The sequence below is a fragment of the Salvelinus alpinus genome, chromosome 7 (assembly GCF_045679555.1).
Source record: "Salvelinus alpinus chromosome 7, SLU_Salpinus.1, whole genome shotgun sequence".
Taxonomy (NCBI): Eukaryota; Metazoa; Chordata; class Actinopteri; order Salmoniformes; family Salmonidae; genus Salvelinus; species Salvelinus alpinus.
Window position 1 is genome coordinate 43402879 of NC_092092.1, and position 23972 is coordinate 43426850.

At 43.2% G+C, this 23972-nt stretch overlaps 1 protein-coding gene across 2 annotated transcripts in view; it reads left to right on the forward strand.

The window, feature by feature from the left end:
• Positions 1–258: 258 nt before the first annotated feature.
• zdhhc9 (zinc finger DHHC-type palmitoyltransferase 9) overlaps positions 259–23972 on the forward strand; it is a 45452-nt gene continuing 21738 nt past the window's right edge. Inside the window, exons 1-2 of one of the 2 annotated variants that reach the window (XM_071410437.1) lie at positions 259–1223; positions 20529–20689. In XM_071410437.1, the coding sequence (XP_071266538.1) occupies positions 1060–1223; positions 20529–20689 (325 nt within the window). In that variant the 5' untranslated portion in view covers positions 259–1059. The remainder of the gene's footprint in view (positions 1224–20528; positions 20690–23972) is intronic. The other variant, XM_071410438.1, reaches the window with a different exon arrangement.

Here is a 23972-nt window from a genome sequence, read left to right on the forward strand (position 1 = left end):
AAAAAAATTGAATTAATTATTCCTGGAAGACAAAACTTGCTAATATTTTGTGGCTGGGAATATTTTCATCATTACTTAATTCGAACATTAAGGATGTTTTAACGCTATACCGTAGCCTAACGCCAATGTTTCAGGGCACTCACGCTCCTTTGTTCGTTTCTATTTCACTGTACCTGTACTGCCTCTTTAAGAGAAAACATTTCAATCTAGGCGTGTTCTCTGCTCCCATTGATTAGGTACGAGCCAAGCTCGCATCCTGCGGTAAAGCACAGCGAACACACCTTATTTTTAGGCTACGATTATTTATATGCTATTTAAGATAGGCCTATTGTAGTTATTTATTTTGATTAATAATGAGACTTATTGAATAGCAACCATCATAAACCAAACCTGTGTGGTGCGCGCGTATGATCAGTGTTATCGAGATGGTATGAACGTCACTCGGTCAAGGTCCACTCCCGATGCGAGTACCAAGACTGGATTGCTTTCCTATGGGCCGAGAAAATCTGCCTCCAGTTGTTGGATAAAATTCAAACATATTCCATTATTAAAGGGATCATTTGTGAACCTGATTACTGTTCTATTCTACAATGGAAGCCCTCTGGCACTGGAAGGAGGTAGCCACACTGAAAAGAGAACTTTCATTGACGAAAATATGGATGCTTGGATTTTGTGAAAATGTATGACACAAACGACAAGTGATTCATAATCATCTCATTTCAGAGCAATTAACGCGGATTGCCGAAGAAAGAAATGCGTTGCATCAGACTGAATGGACTGTAGGCTTATTGATGGCGCTTTACTAGGCTACCAGATTTAAATCAACAAAACTTTTTTTTATCATAGGCATATTTGTGAGCTTCTGAATCATTTGGAATCGCCCGTTTCAGATGTAAAAAAAAAAAACATCTCGCGGATGTTGTGATTCTGCCTGTTACAAGGCAATTGACTTTACCGTATCATTGTCGTTTTGAAAGGCAAGGAAATATTGTCATTTGGGCTACATACTGTGGCCTTTACACATATGTCACTATACTGAGTTGAACGTAATCTGTCATTATGTCGGCGGTAATGATTGCAAGGAAGGTACGAAAATGGGAAAAGCTCCCGGGGAAAAACACTTTCTGCTGCGATGGACGCGTAATGATGGCCCGGCAGAAAGGCGTCTTCTATCTAACCGTTTTTCTCATCGTCGGCACCTGCTCCCTGTTCTTCGCATTCGAGTAAGTATAGTTGTATCTCCATTATTCATTTGGGCGATGATCAAACAATATGTAAATAATTAGGGCGTGTTTTCTCAAGAAATCCTGAACATGCACCATCAGTACAATTGTCATAAAATGTTTTCTAGGGTGAGGTGCAGGGCCTGCTCTACCCTTTTGGGGGCCCTAAACTAGATTTGGTTGACCCCCCCCCCCCCAAAAAAAATTATCCTTTAAAAGTGCATTTCCTGCAATTCTACACATTTTGCCATGACTTATGCCATGTTAATGATATCTGATTGAGCGTGACTAGCAAAATCAATAGAGGGCCCCCTGGAGTTCAGGGCCTGGTTGGTATTTGGCCATGATTACTATAAATTTAGTTAGCTGGCTAGACTAACTTACCAATTCAATAATTGTTAGCTGACATGGCAAAATTGAGTGACTGTAATATAACATGAGAAATATTGCTGATGCACAACCAAATTTCTGACTTGCACCTTGTGTATTCTACTATTCTTACTTTCAACAGTAAGTTGAGACCCCGACTGAGTAAAGGGGGGGGGGGGGGGGGGTGAAGACAGCTTATGCCTGGAGCCCAGATGAGGCGCTTTTCCAATAGGCCTGAAAGTCAGATGCAAATAATAACCTGTAGTAGGCCTAAAATATAGGTTATATTTACGCTGTACCAAGTTATGATTGAATAATGTATGATTATTATAATAATGTTATGGGTGCTTATATTTGTCCTGTTTCACAAATGTACAAGTGTGTATTAAAATGCATCTGTGAAATTGATTTGATAACATTTGCATATCCCAACTCCCCTGAGACACCCTCAGTGAGTCTGGTCACGGCCAGGGCCTGACATTATCAATGGAGACGCTGAAGCAATTAGGATTCAAACTAGCGACGTTTAGGTTACTGGCCCAACGCTTGCCTAAAACATCAGACTGTTACCATGGTTAGCCCATGGATATTCAGTCTGAAAGAAGTCTGCCTAAAAAAGACAAGGGTCTTGTTCATGCTGTTTCGTTTTGGCGGTAGGAGGTAGAGATACGGTATCCACAGGAAAGTGTTGTTTACCCACATTTTGTTTGTTTGTTTTTTGGCACCGGTAGGTTCTGTCACTTGTATTTTCGATCTCCTGAGGCATTGCACGTGATGCACAATATGTAAACTATAGCCGAATCTAACCAAACGTAGTTGACCGACACAGTTTCCTCGTAATCAGCTGGAAGTTTTTTTTTAAATTTGCCAGCTGACAGCATGGGACAACGTTCAGTTAGCCTCGGCCCTAGTGACGGTAGGGTTGAAAACGCTTCCCTGTGGATATTTTGTCTCAAATTACCTCCGACATAGGGACAAAATCAGCGCACAACAGGTAAAGTCATTTGAAATGAAGTATGTTCAACATTCTGACTTGTCTCTCTCAAGCTGTTGCGTGGCATGGTCTCTCTCAAGCTGTTGCGTGGCATGGTCTCTAGGCTTGCCATTGTGAACTACACACATTGTATGGTTGTACTCAGTGTCTGATTTTGATTCTCCGAATTATATACCATTTCCAGTCTTTCGTAATAAAATAGACCACAAAAAACACCCACAATTCATCATCATTACACTATTGTTCTAAAATCAATCATCCTTTTCACCCTCATCATTCAGATCAATCAAATTCAAATCACCCTCTCCATCATTCAGTTCTTTGAAGTCACATGCACCATTATCAGTTTGTAAATCGCACATTCATCCATTGATGACAGAACAAAATATTTGAATTTTAAGTGTATTTTGTTACTAGTTTTTGCTTAGTAGCCAGAGCAATGCTGCCGTGCGAGTGGTCATGTGCTGAATGCATGGAAGCACTGATATTCTTGAAATTTGGAAATAAAGCTGCACCACGAGGTGCAGCTATAACACACTGTTACATAAATCAGGTTTTTAAAGGACCAAAGAGTTTGTTTAATTCATGTTTTCATTTTTGCCATGGAAAAAATATTGCGATATAAAAAAACATTGCGATATGTGACCGACCAGCTCAAATAGGTCTTATGTAGCAAAATTTTTAATTTCGTTTTTTACATTGGATAGAAGTAGAGACTCAGAGCTACGAAATGGTATATCATACACTACAGTTTTGCTACATTTTGCTTTTAAAGTTGATAAACTTGTAAACTCACTTTTGAGAAAATGGCCTTTGAATGTTTTGGTACTACTACTGGAGAGTATGATAGAAAAATTATGTATTCTCCTTATTTATTGGACATGTAACAGTTATTTACTTAACAAACAGTAAGATATTTCTGTCCTGCTAATGCTGTGTTTTATGGTCTCTACTCAAGCACCCTGCAGCTAATCTGGGTGTATGGTTTTACTAGACATAGCTTGAGCTGACAATGACTTGGTGATAAAAACCTAAAAGCTGGCATTCCATAGACAAGATGTGGTGTGTGTGTGTGACCCGAGATATCCTGGAAGAGTTTAGAACAATGTCTCATTGTTTCATCTTCCTGGCATCTGGGAAACTTAGCCGGGTTGGGGGTAAAATACCAATCTGTGTAGATCACCAAGGTGGCTTATGGGAGATGGAACCATTGTGACTAAGCATTTTTATAATATAATATCAGTTATTTTCAGTTACTCTGTCCCGCTGTCAAGACTTTTGGGCTGACGGTTTCATTATTGCAATAATTAATCGATATTAAATAAAGATGATTGTTTGAAGAAATTCTCTCTCAGTACCGCATTTCCACGACAAGAGCCCTTTGTCTACATCCATTCAGCGTCGTTCACTCTTAAGCTTTAGCCCCATCTATTTAAGGGTTGACCCGAGCGTTCTGTACTAACAGCAGTCAAGCACCCCTGTAAAGATCTTTATTATACACAGATCCAAAATAGCTATTGATAACAAATGTGTATTTTGAGGTTGTAACCGAGACTCTTGACCATTTATTTTGGGACTGTTCTTATGTCAGAATATTGGAGTGAGTTAGAAGATTATTTTAAAATAAATGACTATTAATGTTAATTTGAAAGACTCTGATATTATGTTTTATTTTGATACACATTATATGGACCTTATTTAACTTTCATTGTTTATTTTTCATGGCAGAACCTTTATCAATAAAATAAAGTGGGCGGAGAACAAACCCCTCTACATTGTTTGAGAGAATTTAAATATGATTTAGAAATTCAGTACATGTAAAAACAAAAAAGCAATACGTACCATAACTTTTTGACAATTTGAAAATATATCTCTATGTAATACCCTTGTCTGTTAGGTTTAAGTATTTTTGTTTTTATATTTTTGTTCATAATAAAAAAAAAACATTTAAAAAAGCAGTCGGGCACCTAAGCAAACTTGCTAGCTTCTTCCAGACACAAATGAGAGAACAGCTCACTGTACATTACTCACCCTAGCAGAGCTGGTTAGGCTGTTATGTTATCCAGAGCATTGGTGACTGCAACTGTGCTGTCAGATTGCCTGTTTGTAAATGCAGAGCGTTTCGCTCTCAAAGCGTGCAAGCGTACACTGGAAGCTCTGGCCGCTAAGTAGGGTTGATCTGAGCGTTCTGACCTCACAACGGCAGTCAAGCACCCAAGCTAACATTGGCTAGTTTGCTAGCTACTTCTGGACACATAATGAGAGAACACCCCACTGACCATTTTACTCACCCTAGCACAGAGCTGGTTAGGCTGTTTTTATGTTATCCAGAGAGTTGGTGACTAACTGTGCTGCTGGCAACAATTTAATTACGCTTTTTTGTCGACGTTTACTGACACCGACCATATTCAACGGGTGTTGAGCGTTCGTAAATTCACCAGTTATTCTGCGCTCTCGCACACTCTGACGAGAGTCTTTTGTTAAGACATGTAGCTAGTCAAGTAAACAATTAACCGTAATCCCATGACGTTACTACCCTGCTTGAATCTGCAGGTAGCTCACCAACCAGGTTCAATGTTAGCTAGCTAACATTGGGCTATAACTAGTCAAGCAAATGGGTCTGAGATACAAAAAATAAGATCATACTCAACTTTAGCTGGTGAAACAGCTAGCTAGCTAACAGTACACTTTTACTTTAAAATGGAAACTTTCTGTCAAAATTATAAATGTATAATATATGAAAATGTAGCTAGTTAGACTATCTTACACATATACATCATTGATGGACGCGTCTCCTGTCAGATGCCATGGTTTCCCTTAGTTTGAAGATGTAATCCAGAGACAGGTGGTTTCTCCATCTCCTTAGCTATCATACTAGAATTCCATTGATTTCAAAACTCGGTCCTCCAGAAAGTGGAGAGCATACACGTAACGTTAGCTAGCTAACAGAACACTTTAACTTGACATTTAGGCTTATGCAGTTAAAAAAAAGCTGCGTTAGAGAGGATTACCTGACATACCGACCAACTCAAATAGACAAAAACCTTTCTATATGGCTGACCAATCCGAACTCCTCTCGGCATGTCCAGCCCACTCATTATCTCAACCAATCATGGCTAGCGGGAAGGTTGCTGTCTTTTTATGTGGCTAAACCAACTAGGCTCGTAACTTTTTTTATTTGTATTTACAGATGGCATAGTGGTTTGTTATTAAAGCACATGAAAGTACACATATTCGAAAAGGCATTTCTGCCAAAAAAATGCATTTTGATAAGAACAAAAAAGTTTACGTTCAAACGGCTCTCCTGCGACATATGCCTAGTTTACTGAAACGGGTCACATATTTTCCCGGCCCTAACCTATATGTATAGTGCCTTCGGAAAGTATTCAGACCCCTTGAGCTTTTCCCACATTTTGTTAAGTTACAACCTTATTCTGGACATGCTGTTTTCAAGGAGCGGGACTCTAACCCGGAGACTTTTAAGAAATCCCGCCATGCCCTCAGACGAACCATCAAACAGGCAAAGCATCAATACAGGACTAAGATCGAATCGTACTACACCGGCTCCGACGCTCGTCGGATATGGCAGGGCTTAAAAACTATTACAGACTACAAAGGGAAGCACAGCCAAGAGCTGCCCAGTGACACAAGCCCACCAGCTTCTATGCTCGCTTCGAGGAAAATAACACTGAAACATGCATGAGAGCATCAGCTGTTCCGGACGACTGTGTGATCACATCAGCCGATGTGAGTAAGACTTTTAAATAGGTCAACATTCACAAGGCCGCAGGGCCAGACGGATTACCAGGACGTGTACTCTGAGCATGCACTGACCAACTGGCAAGTGTCTTCACTGACATTTTCAACCTCTCCCTGTACGAGTCTGTAATACCAACATGTTTCAAGCAGACCACCATAGTCCCTGTGCCCATGAACACTAAGGCAACCTGCCTAAATGACTACAGACTCCTAGCAATCACTTCTGTAGCCATGAAGTGCTTTGAAAGGTTGGTCATGGCTCATATCAACACCATTATCCCAGAAACCCTAGACCCACTCAAATTTGCATACCGCCCCAACAGATCTACAGATGATGCAATCTCTATTGCACTCCACACTGCCCTTTCACACCTGGACAAAAGGAACACGTGTGAGAATGCTGTTCATGACTACAGCTCAGCGTTCAACACCATAGTGCCCTCAAAGCTCATTACTAAGCTAAGGACCCTGGGACTAAACACCTCCCTCTGCAACTGGATCCTGGATTTCCTGTCGGGCTACCCCCAGGTGTTAATGGTAGCCACGCTGATCCTCAACATGGGGGCCCCTTAGGTGTGCGTGCTCAGCCCTCTCCTGTACTCCCTGTTCACTTATGACTGCAAAGCCAGGCACGACTCCAACACCATCATTAAGTTTGCCGATGACAACAGTGGTAGGCCTGATCACCGACAACGATGGCAGCCTATAGGGAGGAGGTCAGAGACCTGACCATGTGGAGGACAACAACCTCTCCCTCAACGTGATCAAGACAAAGGAGATGATTGTGGACTACAGGAAAAGGAGGACTGAGCACGTCCCCTTTCTCATCGACGGGACTGTAGTGGAGCAGGTTGAGAGTTTCAAGTTCCATGGCGTCCACATGACCAACAAACTACCATGGTCCAAGCACACCAAGACAGTGTGAAGAGGGCACGACAAAACCTATTCCCAAAACCTAAAGATTTGGCATGGGTCCTCATATCCTCCAAGTTCTACAGCTGCACAATCAAGAGCATCCTGACGGGTTGCATCACTGCCTGGTATGGCAACTGCTCGGCCTCCGAATGCAAGGCACTACAGAGGGTAGTGCGTATGGCCCAGTACATCACCGGGGCCAAGCTTCCTGCCATCCAGGACCACTATACCAGGCGGTGTCAGAGGAAGGCCCTAAAAATTGTCCGACTCCAGCCAACCTAGTCATAGACTGTTCTCTCTGCTACCGCACGGCAAGCGATGCCGGAGCGGCAAGTCTAGGTCCAAGAGGCTTGTAAAACAGCATCTACCACCAAGCCATAAGACTCCTGAACATCTAATCAAACCCAGACTATTTGCATTCCCCTCCCTTCTACACTGCTGCTACTCTTTTATCTATACATGGTCACTTAAACTCTACCTACATTTACAGATGAAGTCGAAAGTTTACAAACACCTTACCCAAATACATTTAAACTCAGTTTTTCACAATCCTGACATTTTATCCTAGTAAAAATTCACTGTCTTAGGTCAGTTAGGATCACCACTCTTTTTTTAAGGATGTGAAATGTTAGAATAATAGTTGAGTGATTTATTTCAGCTTTTATTTCTTTCATCACATTCCCAGTGTGTCAGAAGTTTACATACACTCAATTAGTATTTTGTAGCATTGCCTTTAAATAGTTTAACTTGGGTCAAGCGTTTCAGGTAGCCTTCCACAAGCTTCCCACAGTAAGTTCGGTGAATCTTGGCCCATTACCCCTGACAGAGCTAGTGTAACTGAGTCAGATTTGTAGGCCTCCTTGCTCGCACACGCTTTTTCAGTTCTGTCCACACATTTTCTATGGTATTGAGGTCAGGGCATTGTGATGCCACTCCAATACCTTGACTTTGTTGTCCTTAAGCCATTTTGCCACAACTTTGGAAGTATGCTTGGGGTCATTGTCCATTTGGAAGACCCATTTGCGACCAAGCTTTAACTTCCTGACTGATGTCTTGAGATGTTGCTTCAATATATGCACATAATTGTCCTGCCTCATGATGCCATCTATTTTGTGAAGTGCACCAGTCCCTCCTGCAGCAAAGCACCCCCACAACATGATGCTGCCACCCCCGTGCTTCACGGTTGGGATGGTGTTCTTCGGCTTGTAAGCCTCCCCCTTTTTCCTCCAAACATAACGATGGTCATTATGGCCAAACAGTTCTATTTTTGTTTCATCAGACCAGAGGACATTTCTCCAAAAAGTACCATCTTTGTCCCCATGTGCAGTTACAAACTGTAGTCTGGCTTTTTTATGGTGGTTTTGGAGCAGTGGTTTCTTTCTTGCTGAGCAGCCTTTCAGGTTATGTCGATATAGGACTAGTTTTTACTGTGGATATAGATACTTGTGTACCTGTTTCCTCCAGCATCTTCACAAGGTCCTTTGCGGCTGTTCTGGAATTGATTTGCTCTTTTCGCACCAAAGTACGTTCATCTCTAGGAGACAAAATGCGTCTCTTTCCTGAGCGGTATGACGGCTCCGTGGTCCCATTGTGTTCATACTTGCGTACTATTGTTTGTACAGATGAACATGGTACCTTCAGGCGTTTGGAAATTGCTCCCAAGGATGAATCAGACCTGTGCATGTCTACATTTTTTTTCTAAGGTCTTGGCTGATTACTTTTGATTTTCTCATGATGTCAAGCAATGAGTCACTGAGTTTGAAGGTAGGCCTTGTGATACAGTGAATTATATGTGAAATAATCTCTGTAAACAATTGTTGTAAAAATTACTTGTCATGCACACAGTAGATGTCCTAACCAACTTGCCAAACCTATAGTTTGTTAACAAGAAATTTGTGGAGTGGTTGAAAAACGAGTTTTAATGACTCGAACTTAAGTGTATGTAAACTTCCTACTTCAACTGTTCATATTACCTCAATTACCTCGACACCGGTGCCTCCGCACATTGATTCTGTACCGGTAGCCTCACTATTGTTATTTTACTGCTGCTCCTTAATTATTTGTTACTCTTATCTTTTTGGGGGGGGGGATATTTTCTGAACTGCATTGTTGGTTAAGGGCTTGTGAGTAAGCATTAATGCATTACGGTGCATGTGACAAATACAATTTGATTTGATTATTCTAAAATTGTTTAAATAATTTTTTTTACCCCATAATGACTAAGCGAAAAAAGGTTTAAAAAAACAAACAAAAACAAAAACAGATACCTTATTTACATAAGTATTCAAACCCTTTGCTATGAGACTCGAAATTGAGCTCAGTTGCATCCTGTTTCCATTAGGCATCATTGATGTTTCTACAACTTGATTGGAGTCCACCTGTGGTAAATTCGATTGATTAGACATGATTTGGAAAGGCGCACACCTGTGTCAGAGCTACGGTGAAGCATGGTGGTGGCAGCATCATGCTGTGGGGATGTTTTTCAATGGCAGGTACTAGGACACTAGCCGGGATCGAGCAAAGTACAGCGAGATTTATTGGTACTCATTGTGTATTATTCCTCGTTATTATTCTTCTCTGCATTGTTGGGAAGTGCCTGTAAGTAAGCATTTCACTGTTAGTCTACACCTGTTTACGAAGCAAGGGACAAATAACATTTGATTTTGATGATACTCTAGCCGATGGACTCAAGTTTCACTATGTAATTCCACTAGACAGGGACCATTACTGCTAAGCTACTAGACATAATGTAATCATCTAGTGGACTGCTGAGGAGCTACGGTAGTGGCTGTAGACTGCAGCTTCCTGAAGCCTCTGGGCCTACTGTGAGTGCCAAGCCCTTCCCATCTCTGTGTGCACTCACTGGGAGTTTGGGTTGTGTTAATTAGGCACCACATGGAAGAAAGCGGAATGAAACTGGGAGGGACTTTCTGGACTCCAATCAATAATATTCTATTTTAAGTTGCAAAACGTCTTAAAAGATTTTTCCCTAATGAACAGACCAAGTTCTCAGCTGAGTCCCCACAGAGGGAACCGTTGTCCGCCCCAGGGCCGGAGTTGAGACTGATACCGATTCCACTAGCTTAGCGCCTGAGGTTGGACCAGGCCCAACAATGACTAATGGCGAGAGGGTTGTTAGCGGTTAGCACGCTACGTTCATATTACAATTGTCCCTCATGGGGGGACGCCTGAATATTAACATGGATATTGAGCTGGGGAACAGTAATTCAAAACTCTCCATTACGGAGCAATTTGAGACGTATCTAATCTAGCCCCTTGATGGGCTAATGGAAATTTGCTGGTGAAAGAGGCACAGTGGTTTTGATGCTTTTCAAGCGTCATGTTTGAGAGAGTAGCTCACTACCACTAACCAACAGCTACAGGCACTCCTCTATCAGAACCTGAGAAGTGATACCTGGGATTTTTCACTTGCACTATAGTATATATTTTAAGAGATTAAGAAATGTCTAACATGGATGTCTAAATCTTTTAAAATGGCATCGATCACAGGGCCAAAAAAAGTCCATCTTCACCTAAAGAGATGTCTCTACTTAGATTCCCATGGATCTAGCGTTGCCCCATGTGCTGTATGTGCATGTACAGTATGGCATGACAATAGAGGAGTTGGCGACAGCACATTATGGAACAAGGCTGCCATGGATTATCTATGGGACAGATTCTTCAGCTGGAAACAGGGAGCGTCTCTGTGATTCTGGTTGGTGTCTGGCAAAGGTTTGACATTCCTCATTTAGCAAGAATGTTACTGTCGGCTAAACTAGTCTAACGGGAGTAGAGAGCGTTCACGGAAGCTGCTTTTGGTGGCTGTGCTTTCATGGTTTACACCAATAAGACACTGGTCAGTATAATCATCATTGGTGTAGCATCTTCTCTGCACTGAATACATATACTCTTTCAGAGGGGAGACAGGTCTAATCCTGCATGAATTTATTAGACAACAGCAGAAGAAAACGGTGTGAAACTGAGGTCTTATCTGAACTTGTCCATTAAGAAATTCTCCTTTTTTTCCCCAAAAACATTTTTGAAAAGTTTTGCTTTGTGTACCCTAATGAACTTGCCTGACCACTCATCCTGAATTTAATTCTGCTGCTCTATCGATCACGCCATTGTCTGAAACTGCCATCCTAGAAGTTGTTTGTGCAGACCTCAAAATGAGGGGGCAATATCCAAAACAAATGAATCAGCGATTGGATAGTCTCTAAACAGTCTAACCATTTTAGAATATCAAAGTTCTGTTTCGAGGACCAATCAGAACAGTCAATGTGTTTGCATTCTTGAAAATGTCAGGGAGGAAAGCCAATCCAGACTCATCGTGGAGAAAAAAACGCTAGTTTGGCTGGAGCAATATGGATGGGAAGTCAGGTTACTAATAAACACAAACTAGTTCTGACGGCTCAAGGCCGAACAACTTCAGTGGAATTCTATGATTGCATTACTCTCTGACCTCCATCTTAGTTCTCCACCCACTCACTTTCCTTCCCTTGGGAATCAATTCACTGCATTAGGGCCCTTCTTTTAATGTGGATGTAGGATTAGAAAGAAGCAACAGGGCATAGATAGGGGAACAGAGAAGCAGTGTCCTCATGAGCGGGCTGGACTCAGTCCAACAACAACAACCAACCAACCGGGTAGCCCTCTTATTACTAATCTCCAACCATCAGCAGTCCAGAGAGAGAGGCGCTCCCCCTGAAGAGTAGCTGTGGAAATGAGCAACAAATACACAACAGATGAGCCTAATTGGTAGAAACCATTGGTAGGATGAAGCAGGCTTTTTCCAGCGTTGATTCATATAATAGGATTCACGTCTTGTTGTGGTCTTTGTATGTGGGCTTACTATTTCCTCGGTGACCCTGCTCAGTAACATTTCACCATTTTGTCATAATAGAATTTCAGACATGCACTTCAGTGGTGTTTGTGCTTTGAATGGGAGCTTACCTCTGTGGCAGAGAGCAGGGTTGTGTTTATTACGGCATGTTTTTCAAACATTTTGCAACAGGAAATGGAAATTAGCGTTTCTTATTGGACTAGGTTCCTCAGTTTGTCTGTTTTCTTCCATTTGGTACCGAATGAACAGGCTCAGGCTTTGATAGCAGTAGGGATGTGTGAGTAAAATCACCGGGGGAAGCCAATCCAGGGGGGAAAAAAGCAATATTACAACCTATGTGTTGTGATAATTGCGTTGTTTACTCTATAACCTGTTAGTACATATGCCTTGACACTGTAATGCACTACATGACTATATTTCTGTATGGACCAGGCTTTGTGCACGGGGGCATTGCCATGCGGAAACAGGAAAGGGCCTTCCCCAAACTGTTGCCACAAAGTTGGAAACACAGAATTGTCTAGATGCATTGTATGCTGTAGCGTTAAGATTTCCCTTCACTGGAACTAAGGGGCCTAGCCCGAACCATGGAAAAACAGCCCCAGACCATTATTCCTCCTTAGCCAAACTTCACAGTTGGCACTATGCATTATGGCAGGTACCGTTCTCCTGGCATCCGCCAAACACAGATTCGTCCGTCGGACTGCCAGATGGAGCGTTATTCATCCCTCCAGAGAACGTTTCCACTGCTCCAGAGTCCAATGGCGGCGATCATTTACACCACTCCCGCCGACACCATGTGCAGTGCCAAGCGATCTTAGGCTTGTGTGCGGCTGCTCGGCCATGGAAACCCGTTTCATGAAGCTCCCGACTAACAGTTATTGTGCTGAAGTTGCTTCCAAAGGCAGTTTGGAATGAGATGTTCGACTAACAGGTGTCCACATACTTTTGGTCATGTAGTGTACATTCAGCCCCTTGCGAATTGAAGAAAATGTGTGAAACAGAGATGAAACACAAAATAATAAAACATTTTCGGTACATTTTTTGGGTAAGCCTGGCTTCCCTTGGCATCCATGAATACATGCCAGTTTGCTAGTCATTTAGCTCTCTGAACTGAAGGCCTGGCTGTACGTGTCCTCATGGACCTGCTTACTGTGCCTGTGATGTTCCATGGCTCAGCTCTCCAGAGTGAGGGGGGAGGGTGTGTATGTGCATGCGTGAGTGAGTGATGAAGCAGGAGCATGGCACACAAGGGCAGTGTATCATCTGTGTTTGCCCATGTAACTGAGAAAGAGAGCGTGTGTCCTGTGTAGGTGGGTGGATGGCGTCCGTGGTATGTACCTAGCCTAGCAGAGCGGTGCTTGTCCGCTCCCTATAATATTTTGTGTGTGTGTGTGACGAGGAAGGAGGGCAAGAGAGAAGCACACTGCCAAGTGCTGACCTTGCAGTCTGACTCTGGCCAGAGGATCTAGTAACAGGCCCCCCAGGCATCCATTACTTTCTCTCTCTCTCTTTCTCGCGTGCTTGCTCATATATGCTATATATTGTTTTACCATCCTTGTGGGGACCAAAAAATGGATTCCTGTTCAAAATCTGATTTTCCCTTAAGCCCTAAAACCAAATCTAACCTCTCATTGTAACACTCTCCCTAATTGTAACCCTTCTGGATTTTCCCTCCGTTTCTCTGTTTTCATTCATTTGTCTGTTTTCCTGCCTAATAAACACGAGCCATGAAGTAAAATCCCTAATTTATATTCAGCTTCTTGGAAACCATTCTGCATCTAGCGCCCATAACAATGAGCACGGTTGTGTTCAGTAACAACAATGTAACAACATTTCTAAAACGGAAAATGAAAATGATTTGTCAAGGTTTTTGTGCCTAATGAACATAACCCAGTCAATGCGCTTATTTTTATTCAGCTGGGAAAACCTACTGTTTCTACTTCCAATAACAATGAAATGGAGTCTTTGTTGACTAAAAGCTTGCTTGTTAAAGGTTGTGTTTATGTGAATTTGAGTGAATTTCAGTGAAATGATCCTGTTCGTATCTGTACTTCAATAGAAGCAGGCGAGCTAGGGACGCACACTTAATACATATTTTCCTCCTCATCAAAGTGCTGTGTAATGGATGACAGCTGCCGCTATTCTCCCAAGAGATGTCTTCTGTCTGATGTCAAATTTTAAAGGCCTGGACTCAGGTGCGCGTACTGCCTCGTAGCCACTTTGGCAGGATTTTGGGTCTTAAGGTTTCAGTCCCTTCCCAATTTGCAGATCAATGTGTATTACATCCCAAATGGTCAGAAGTAGTGCAGTGTAGGGGATAGGGTGCTATTTGGGACACAACCCATGTATTGCAGTTGCTTGTTGGGCCCTTTTAGTATTGTGGAAAATCTGTTCCTTTTTCCTCTCTCTGTCAGAGGTCACTGGTGTGGTATTTCATGTTTCTGTAATCAAATCGTTATTATCTGACTAATTCAACACTTTGTTCTGCTCCACTGTGTTACAACTTTGTGTTGCTGATTCAACTTTTTTCTGACTACTAAGATCAGACCGTTTTCAATTCCAACCGCACATAAATTAAGATTGTCCTTAAGTTTACTAAACAATTGTAGTGTTTTAAGTTAATTATTCAGCTTTAATGTAATTTTATAGCACTAAACTGCACCTTTACTGTAGGTTGGGATTATTTATTATTGTTTAAAGGGGTGTTTGCAGCCAGCACTTTGTCTTGTGGCCATAGCTGAAAGTCTCAGTCTCAAGCAAATATGTCCGGAGGATAACAGGGCACACGCATTGTGGAAAGTTCATATAGAAATATACTATCTAGAACAAACATGACATGCAGAATAAGAAATCGTGTACTACTGAATGTGTTGAGATGACTGTGAATGAGAGATCACTGGGGCCTCTATTATGGAACTATTTCCTGTGGGCATCTGAAAGAGAGAAGCAGCAAATGTCATTTGTGGGCTCTCTGTTTCTCACCAGCGCCCAAGAAAGAGTGAGTGAGACAAAGGGACAGAGGGAGAAAGTTGTAGGCAGACATCCTTACAAAAGATATACGTTTCACAGCTGGCCCACTGCAGATCTGCTAGCGCAGCATTATGGTACATAATTCAATGGTATTGTGATTTCACGTCTGCTCTCCAATGGACGCCTAACGCCGACGTAAAGTTAAAAGACTGGGTAGGAAGTACCTAGGCATGACATCTCCCTCTGATGCTCAGGCACGGTGGTGTTGCTCAGCATGAGGACTACTAATATTTGAAGTCTGCAACATCTCTACTTTAGAGAGAGTTCCACTTGCGAAGTACATGATGGGCCAGTTTCCCTGACACAGATTTAGCCTAGTCCTGGGTTAAAATGCATGCTCAATGGAGATAAATAGTTGTTTTGTCCAGGAGTGGGTGTAATCTATGTTCAGGAGGTGGGGCAGATACAGTTAAAGTCGGAAGTTTACATACACTTAGGTTGGAGTCATTAAAACTCGTTTTTCAACCACTCCACAAATTTCTTGTTAACAAACTATGGTTTGGCAAGTCGGTTAGGACATCTACTTTGTGCATGACACAAGTAATTTATCAAACAATTGTTTACAGACAGATTATTTCACTTATAATTCACTGTATCACAATTCCAGTGGGTCAGAAGTTTACATACATTAAGTTGACTGTGCCTTTAAACATCTTGGAAATTCCAGAAAATGTAATGTCATGGCTTTAGAATCTTCTGATAGGCTAATTGACATCCATTTGAGTCAATTGGAGGTGTAACTGTGGATGTATTTCAAGGCCTACCTTCAAACTCAGTGCCTCTTTGCTTGAAATCATGGAAAAATCTAAATGAATCAGACAAGACCTAAGAAAAACATTTGTAGACCTCCAAGTCTGGTTCATCCTTGGGAGCAATTTCCAAAAGCCTGAAGGTACCACATTCATCTGTACAAACAATAGTACACAACTATAAACACCATGGCACCACGCAGCCGTCATACTGCTCAGGAAGGAGACGCGTTCTGTCTCCTAGAGATGAACGTACTTTGGTGCGAAAAGTGCAAATCAATCCCAGAACAACAGCAAAGGACCTTGTGAAGATGCTGGAGGAAACAGGTACACAAGTATCTATATCCACAGTAAAACGAGTCCTATATCGACATAACCTGAAAGGCCGCTCAGCAAAGAAGAAGCCACTGCTCCAAAACCGCCATAAAGCCAGACTACGGTTTGCAACTGCACATGGGGACAAAGATTGTAGTTTTTTGGAGAAATGTCCTCTGGTCTGATGAAACAAAAATAGAACTGTTTGGCCATAATGACCATCATTATGTTTGGAGGAAAAAGGGGGAGGCTTGCAAGTCGAAGAACACCATCCCAACCGTGAAGCACGGGGGTGGCAGCATCATGTTGCGGGGGTGCTTTGCTGCAGGAGGGACTGGTACACTTCACGAACAAATCTGACTCAGTTACACCAGCTCTGTCAGGAGGAATGGGCCACAATTCACCCAACTTATTGTCGGAAGCTTGTGGAAGGCTACCCAAAATGTTTGACCCAAGTTAAACAATTTAAAGGCAATGCTACCAAACACTAATTGAGTGTATGTAAACTTCTGACCACTGTGAATGTGATGAAAGAAATCAAAACTGAAATGAATCATTCTCTCTACTATTATTCTGACATTTCACATTCTTAAAATAAAGTAGTGATCCTAACTGACCTAAGACAGGGAATTCTTACTAGGATTAAATGTCAGGAATTGTGAAAAACTGAGTTTAAATGTATTTGGCTAAGGTGTATGTAAACTTCCGACTTCAACTGTAAGTCTCAAACTTTGATAATTGAGCCCGTTTCATCGACATCACAACACGAAGGGAACAGTTCTTGTTACTTAACGAGTCCTGTACATATCCTCTCCCCTGTGTGTGTGTGTGTGTGTGAAGTTCAATGGTTCAAAGTCTAGATTAGAGAGCCCTCATGCAAATGTTCCTTCCTCTCCAGTAGTTAAAAGTTGGCAGTGAACTTCTCACTCTGCATCAGTTAGCTATTATAATTGGTACCAGAGTGGCGCCTTTGCATTGCAAACATTTCCAGGGGTGATATGTTATCTCTGCTTTCAAGAATTGGCTGTTACAAGCTCAGGCTCATGTGTTAGGAAAGTGTGTGGTAACTTTTACAGCATGCATGATGGGCTCTTGGTCCAATTCTAAAGGGATAGAGCAGCGAAATTACAGATTTAGATACCGGTATCTTAAATGAATTGTGTTGCTCAATGACTTGATTAATTCAAATGTATGTTTTAGTGCGACGTTCCAAATGCCTGTATCGCAAGAATCAAGGATTTTATATATTTTTGGGTCCCAGTGAGGGAGAGGAAGAACAAACAAAATAATGTATTAAGGGAATATATTAAGAATTACATTAAATAATCTTGACATATTTCCCAGAGGCAAATAATACTGAACTCAGAATCTGATGAGTGTTGAGTCTGAACGTGATTTGACTACGCTGTTGATGTAATAAAAATACATGGCCATGCTTAAATTTGACTGGTTTATCGCATTGTTTTTTAATGATTGACACAAGAAGGAAAAATAACCACTAGAGCCCGACCGATATGCGATTTTTGGATCCGATTTTTAGAGTGGAAATATTTACCGATAACCATTATATCTGTAGATGTATTATTCTAGCTGGAATGGGGGGGGGGGGGGGACTATGGATTGTGCTTAAAACAGCCCTACAAAGATAAGCAGACATGTGAGGAAAGAACATTTTTTATGTAAGCACCACAAAAAAATTCGGATCGCCAGAAATACTTTTTTTCATTTTTGAAGAACTGTTACTCTAGTGAAAGGAGGATAAACCGCACGGATTCCAGCCAAAAAAAATGCCTAGGCTCTGAAGACTGAGCTGCCTCATGCTAGCCAGCTGGAAAACAACAACACAGGACACATTTTCAATGTATTGGTGTTTGGTGTTTTAATCAATAGTAGGGCTGTAGCCACTGAATTAGTTCACTTTCTTCTCCGACTGGTGTAGTTATGTTGGGATTATGTCCGGGCTTTTTTTCTCCACTTTTTCTCCGCATCTTATATCGGTCCTTTTCGGTGGATTAAACGTTGATACAAATATTATCGGCTAATATCGGCAGATATCGGTCAACCCATTTTTAAATCGGCCGGGCTCTAAGAACCACCCAAAGCCAAATGTATGGCTCTGGTACCACCCTGGTTTTGGCTACTGGTAATGTCCAGGAATTCCAGGTGATGACAGTGTGACTAGAATGCTCAACCAGTCATCAGTGCTGGAATTATACATAATTGACAGACTGCGAGAGGGCTGAGACCAAGCTTCCTTTTCCTGCCTGCCTCTCCGTTCTCTTAATTCACTTCCTGTCCTCTGTTGTCTGTGATGACTCTGCAGTAATTGAGCAAGCTCTAGGCAACTGTCTCGGGGCTTGAACCAGTGGAAATCTATATTGATTGGATGGATCTCTCCCTTTTTATAATTTTTTCCATTAGTGTAGAAAAGGTAGCCTGATCCCAGATCTGTTTGTGCTGTCTTGCCATCTCATATGGTCGTTGTCAAGGCAAAGGAGTTGAACACACCGTAAAAACAGATCTGGAACCAGGTACTGGGGGGAACTTATCGGACCTGTCCTGCAAGTATGGCACCAGTATGCAGACTTACCTGTCTAATCTACATAGTGCCTTTTGCTCTACTAAGAGTTAAAAGGAATAAGTCCTGCAATCAAGTCAATCTGCATAATGTGAAAGGAACAGGTGGACATTGTTACCCTGTTTTTTGTTGGCTCACTCTTGTACACTGTAGCTACACCCCTCCCTTTAACCTCTTCCTCCCTCTTACAGTATGTTCCCACTGGTGTAGGCCAGTGTTTGAGTCAGCATAAAATGGCACCCAAACAAAAAGAGGAAATTGAACATTTTAAATGGGAACTGAAAATGACAGTCGGTGTCCGGGGCTTACATCACAACAGCATTTGTACCAGACTGAGTGGGGAGAATGTTTGTTTTTGAACTAGAAAGTATTTTCTTGGATTGATAATGTTTTGGGATTTTGTAGGGAGATCTAGTCGTTATACATCTGGATCCACTAGAAATCTGGTGTTTTGAAAAAATGATTTCCTTTACCTCTTTCATAATCAAACCTATATCCTGTTACACCAGGGTTTCGCAAACTCGGTCCTCCGGACCTCAAGGTGTGCACATTTGAGGTTTTTGCTCTAGGACTACACAGCTGATTTTTCAACTAATCATCAAGTAGTGTTATGGCACAAAAAACCAAAACGTGCCCTTTGGGGATCCCGAGGACCGAGTTTGGGAAACTCTGCGTTACACCATTTGCTCACTGGCACTGATAAAAACAATCATGATGACTCATCACCCATGTGCTGTCTAACATGCAATACTCAGGATTTCTGCCCTGTATGACCACCTCTCCTTTCCAATGCTCCCTTCACAATGAATTCTATGTGGCATGTATAGCTCACAAGGTATTAGAAATGTGCTGATAATTCATTATGAAGATGGGAAATGTTATCGTAATGTATTACCCTTACATTATGGATGTGGGATCTCTTCGCACGGGGAAGGAGGAGAGAAGTGCAGCTTTTCTATTAATAGCTCAATGCAGTGGCCTGTGGCGCTTACCAATCTGCCGCAGCACTTTACAGACCACCTTCGCCACCGTGACGGGAAAAAGGCCTTTTTTTAGAGGGGCATCCTGGCTGCAGAATGGTATCCTGACTCTATTGTCAGTTTACACGTGCCAATTGGACTTATGTTAATGCATCCCCCCCCCCCCCCTACAGAGAGTGTGAGCATTCAGAAGAGTAAACACGGTCTCCGGCTGTTGTTGATTCTTGGGCCATAGCTGCAATGCGCGTGTGTGTGTGTGGCCCTAGGGGAAGGGTTGCAGACCAGACGGTCCGAACGGCACGTTGCAACAGTGACCTTCTGAACACTGCTCTACAAGAATGTGTACCGGCTTGTTTCTCAGTGCCGACTGTGCAGCGCTTTTGTTGACAATTATGGGACGCTAATAGCCTCTCGTGTATAAGCAGAGGGATTCTTCCACCCCTGGTGTAGTTGTTATCTCCGCAGCCATATTGTTGTGCTGCCATAAAAGGAAAAATAGATTAGCTCCTGGGTCATGTAAATCCATATTTTAGTTTTGGTATGAAATTGAATGAAAGAAATTGTAATTTTCCACTTAATTCATGAGAATTTGCATCAACATAACTAAACAGAATAATCACCATGGCACGAACTATCCTGCTTTAGCTTAACGTTTTATGGGTCAATCGCATTATAATCACTCAGGAAGGAGTATTAAGAGAACACATTGTGTGGTACTTGTGTGTTTGCTTGAATATTGCTATTAACCTATGGTCCTCTTATCACATCTGCAGATGCCCATACCTGGCAATCCACCTGTCCCCTGCCATCCCGGTCTTCGCGATTGTCCTCTTCCTCTTTGTCATGGCCATGCTGCTAAGGACCAGCTTCAGTGACCCGGGGGTGTTGCCGCGCGCACTCCCCGAGGAGGCCACCTTCATTGAGATGGAAATTGGTGAGTAGTTGACCCATACCTGTGTCATCATAATAATAATTCACACCCATGCCTCCATCATTCTTCCATAAGCCCTGTCTAGAAAACACCCTTAGGCGAGGGTTCCCCTACTGGTGGCTGAATTTGGCCGGCGGCCGAAATTATAGTTTTCGGATTTGAGCATATTAATGACCTAAGGCTCGTATTTCTGTGTGTTATTATATTATAATTAAGTCTATGATTTGATAGAGCAGTCTGACTGAGCGGTGGTAGGCAGCAGCAGGCTCGTAAGCATTCATTTAAACAGCACTTTCGTGCATTTGCCAGCAGCTCTTCGCTGTGCTTCAAGCATTGCGCTTTTTATGACTTCAAGCCTATCAACTCCTGAGATTAGGCTGGCAATACTAAAGTACCTATTAGAACATCCAATAGTCAAAGGTATATGAAATATAAAATGGTATAGAGAGAAATAGTCCTATAATAACTACAACCTAAAACTTCTTACCTGGTAATATTGAAGTCTCATGTTAAAAGGAACCACCAGCTTTCATATCTTCTCATGTTCTGAGCAAGGAACTTAAACGTTAGCTTTTTTACATGGCAGATATTGCACTTTTACTTTCTTCTCCAACACTTTTTGTTTTTGGATTATTCAAACCAAATTGAACATGTTTCATTATTTATTTGAGACTAAATTGATTTTATTGATGTATTATATTAAGTTAAAATAAGTGTTCATTCAGTATTGTTGTAATTGTCATTACAAATATTTATACACTGCTCAAAAAAATAAAGGGAACACTTAAACAACACAATGTAACTCCAAGTCAATCACACTTCTGTGAAATCAAACTGTCCACTTAGGAAGCAACACTGATTGACAATACATTTCACATGCTGTTGTGCAAATGGAATAGACAAAAGGTGGAAATTATAGGCAATTAGCAAGACACCCCCAAAAAAGGAGTGATTCTGCAGGTGGTGACCACAGACCACTTCTCAGTTCCTATGCTTCCTGGGTGATGTTTTGGTCACTTTTGAATGCTGGCGGTGCTCTCACTCTAGTGGTAGCATGAGACGGAGTCTACAACCCACACAAGTGGCTCAGGTAGTGCAGTTCATCCAGGATGGCACATCAATGCGAGCTGTGGCAAAAAGGTTTGCTGTGTCTGTCAGCGTAGTGTCCAGAGCATGGAGGCGCTACCAGGAGACAGGCCAGTACATCAGGAGACGTGGAGGAGGCCGTAGGAGGGGAACAACCCAGCAGCAGGACCGCTACCTCCGCCTTTGTGCAAGGAGGTGCACTGCCAGCGCCCTGCAAAATGACCTCCAGCAGGCCACAAATGTGCATGTGTCTGCTCAAACAGTCAGAAACAGACTCCATGAGGGTGGTATGAGGGCCCGACGTCCACAGGTGGGGGTTGTGCTTACAGCCCAACACCGTGCAGGACGTTTGGCATTTGCCAGAGAACACCAAGATTGGCAAATTCGCCACTGGCGCCCTGTGCTCTTCACAGATGAAAGCAGGTTCCCACTGAGCACATGAGCACATGTGACTCTCGGATGGTATCGCGCCGTCCCAACCTTCGCTCTCTCTCCCCCGCTACTCTCTCCTCTTCCATCCTATCATCTCTTCCCTCTGCTCAAACCTTCTCCAACCTATCTCCTGATTCTGCCTCCTCAACCCTCCTCTCCTCCCTTTCTGCATCCTTTGACTCTCTATGTCCCCTATCCTCCAGGCCGGCTCGGTCCTCCCCTCCTGCTCCGTGGCTCGACGACTCATTGCGAGCTCACAGAACAGGGCTCCGGGCAGCCGAGCGGAAATGGAGGAAAACTCGCCTCCCTGCGGACCTGGCATCCTTTCACTCCCTCCTCTCTACATTCTCCTCTTCTGTCTCTGCTGCTAAAGCCAATTTCTACCACTCTAAATTCCAAGCATCTGCCTCTAACCCTAGGAAGCTCTTTGCCACCTTCTCCTCCCTCCTGAATCCTCCTCCCCCTCCTCCCCCCTCCTCCCTCTCTGCTGATGACTTCGTCAACCATTTTGAAAAGAAGGTCGACGACATCCGATCCTCGTTTGCTAAGTCAAACGACACCGCTGGTTCTGCTCACACTGCCCTACCCTGTGCTTTGACCTCTTTCTCCCCTCTCTCTCCAGATGAAATCTCGCGTCTTGTGACGGCCGGCCGCCCAACAACCTGCCCGCTTGACCCTATCCCCTCCTCTCTTCTCCAGACCATTTCCGGAGACCTTCTCCCTTACCTCACCTCGCTCATCAACTCATCCTTGACCGCTGGCTACGTCCCTTCCGTCTTCAAGAGAGCGAGAGTTGCACCCCTTCTGAAAAAACCTACACTCGATCCCTCCGATGTCAACAACTACAGACCAGTATCCCTTCTTTCTTTTCTCTCCAAAACTCTTGAACGTGCCGTCCTTGGCCAGCTCTCCTGCTATCTCTCTCAGAATGACCTTCTTGATCCAAATCAGTCAGGTTTCAAGACTAGTCATTCAACTGAGACTGCTCTTCTCTGTGTCACGGAGGCGCTCCGCACTGCTAAAGCTAACTCTCTCTCCTCTGCTCTCATCCTTCTAGACCTATCGGCTGCCTTTGATACTGTGAACCATCAGATCCTCCTCTCCACCCTCTCCGAGCTGGGCATCTCCGGCGCGGCCCACGCTTGGATTGCGTCCTACCTGACAGGTCGCTCCTACCAGGTGGCGTGGCGAGAATCTGTCTCCGCACCACGTGCTCTCACCACTGGTGTCCCCCAGGGCTCTGTTCTAGGCCCTCTCCTATTCTCGCTATACACCAAGTCACTTGGCTCTGTCATATCCTCACATGGTCTCTCCTATCATTGCTATGCAGACGACACACAATTAATCTTCTCCTTTCCCCCCTCTGATAACCAGGTGGTGAATCGCATCTCTGCATGTCTGGCAGACATATCAGTGTGGATGACGGATCACCACCTCAAGCTGAACCTCGGCAAGACGGAGCTGCTCTTCCTCCCGGGGAAGGACTGCCCGTTCCATGATCTCGCCATCACGGTTGACAACTCCATTGTGTCCTCCTCCCAGAGTGCTAAGAACCTTGGCGTGATCCTGGACAACACCCTGTCGTTCTCAACTAACATCAAGGCGGTGACCCGTTCCTGTAGGTTCATGCTCTACAACATTCGCAGAGTACGACCCTGCCTCACGCAGGAAGCGGCGCAGGTCCTAATCCAGGCACTTGTCATCTCCCGTCTGGATTACTGCAACTCGCTGTTGGCTGGGCTCCCTGCCTGTGCCATTAAACCCCTAC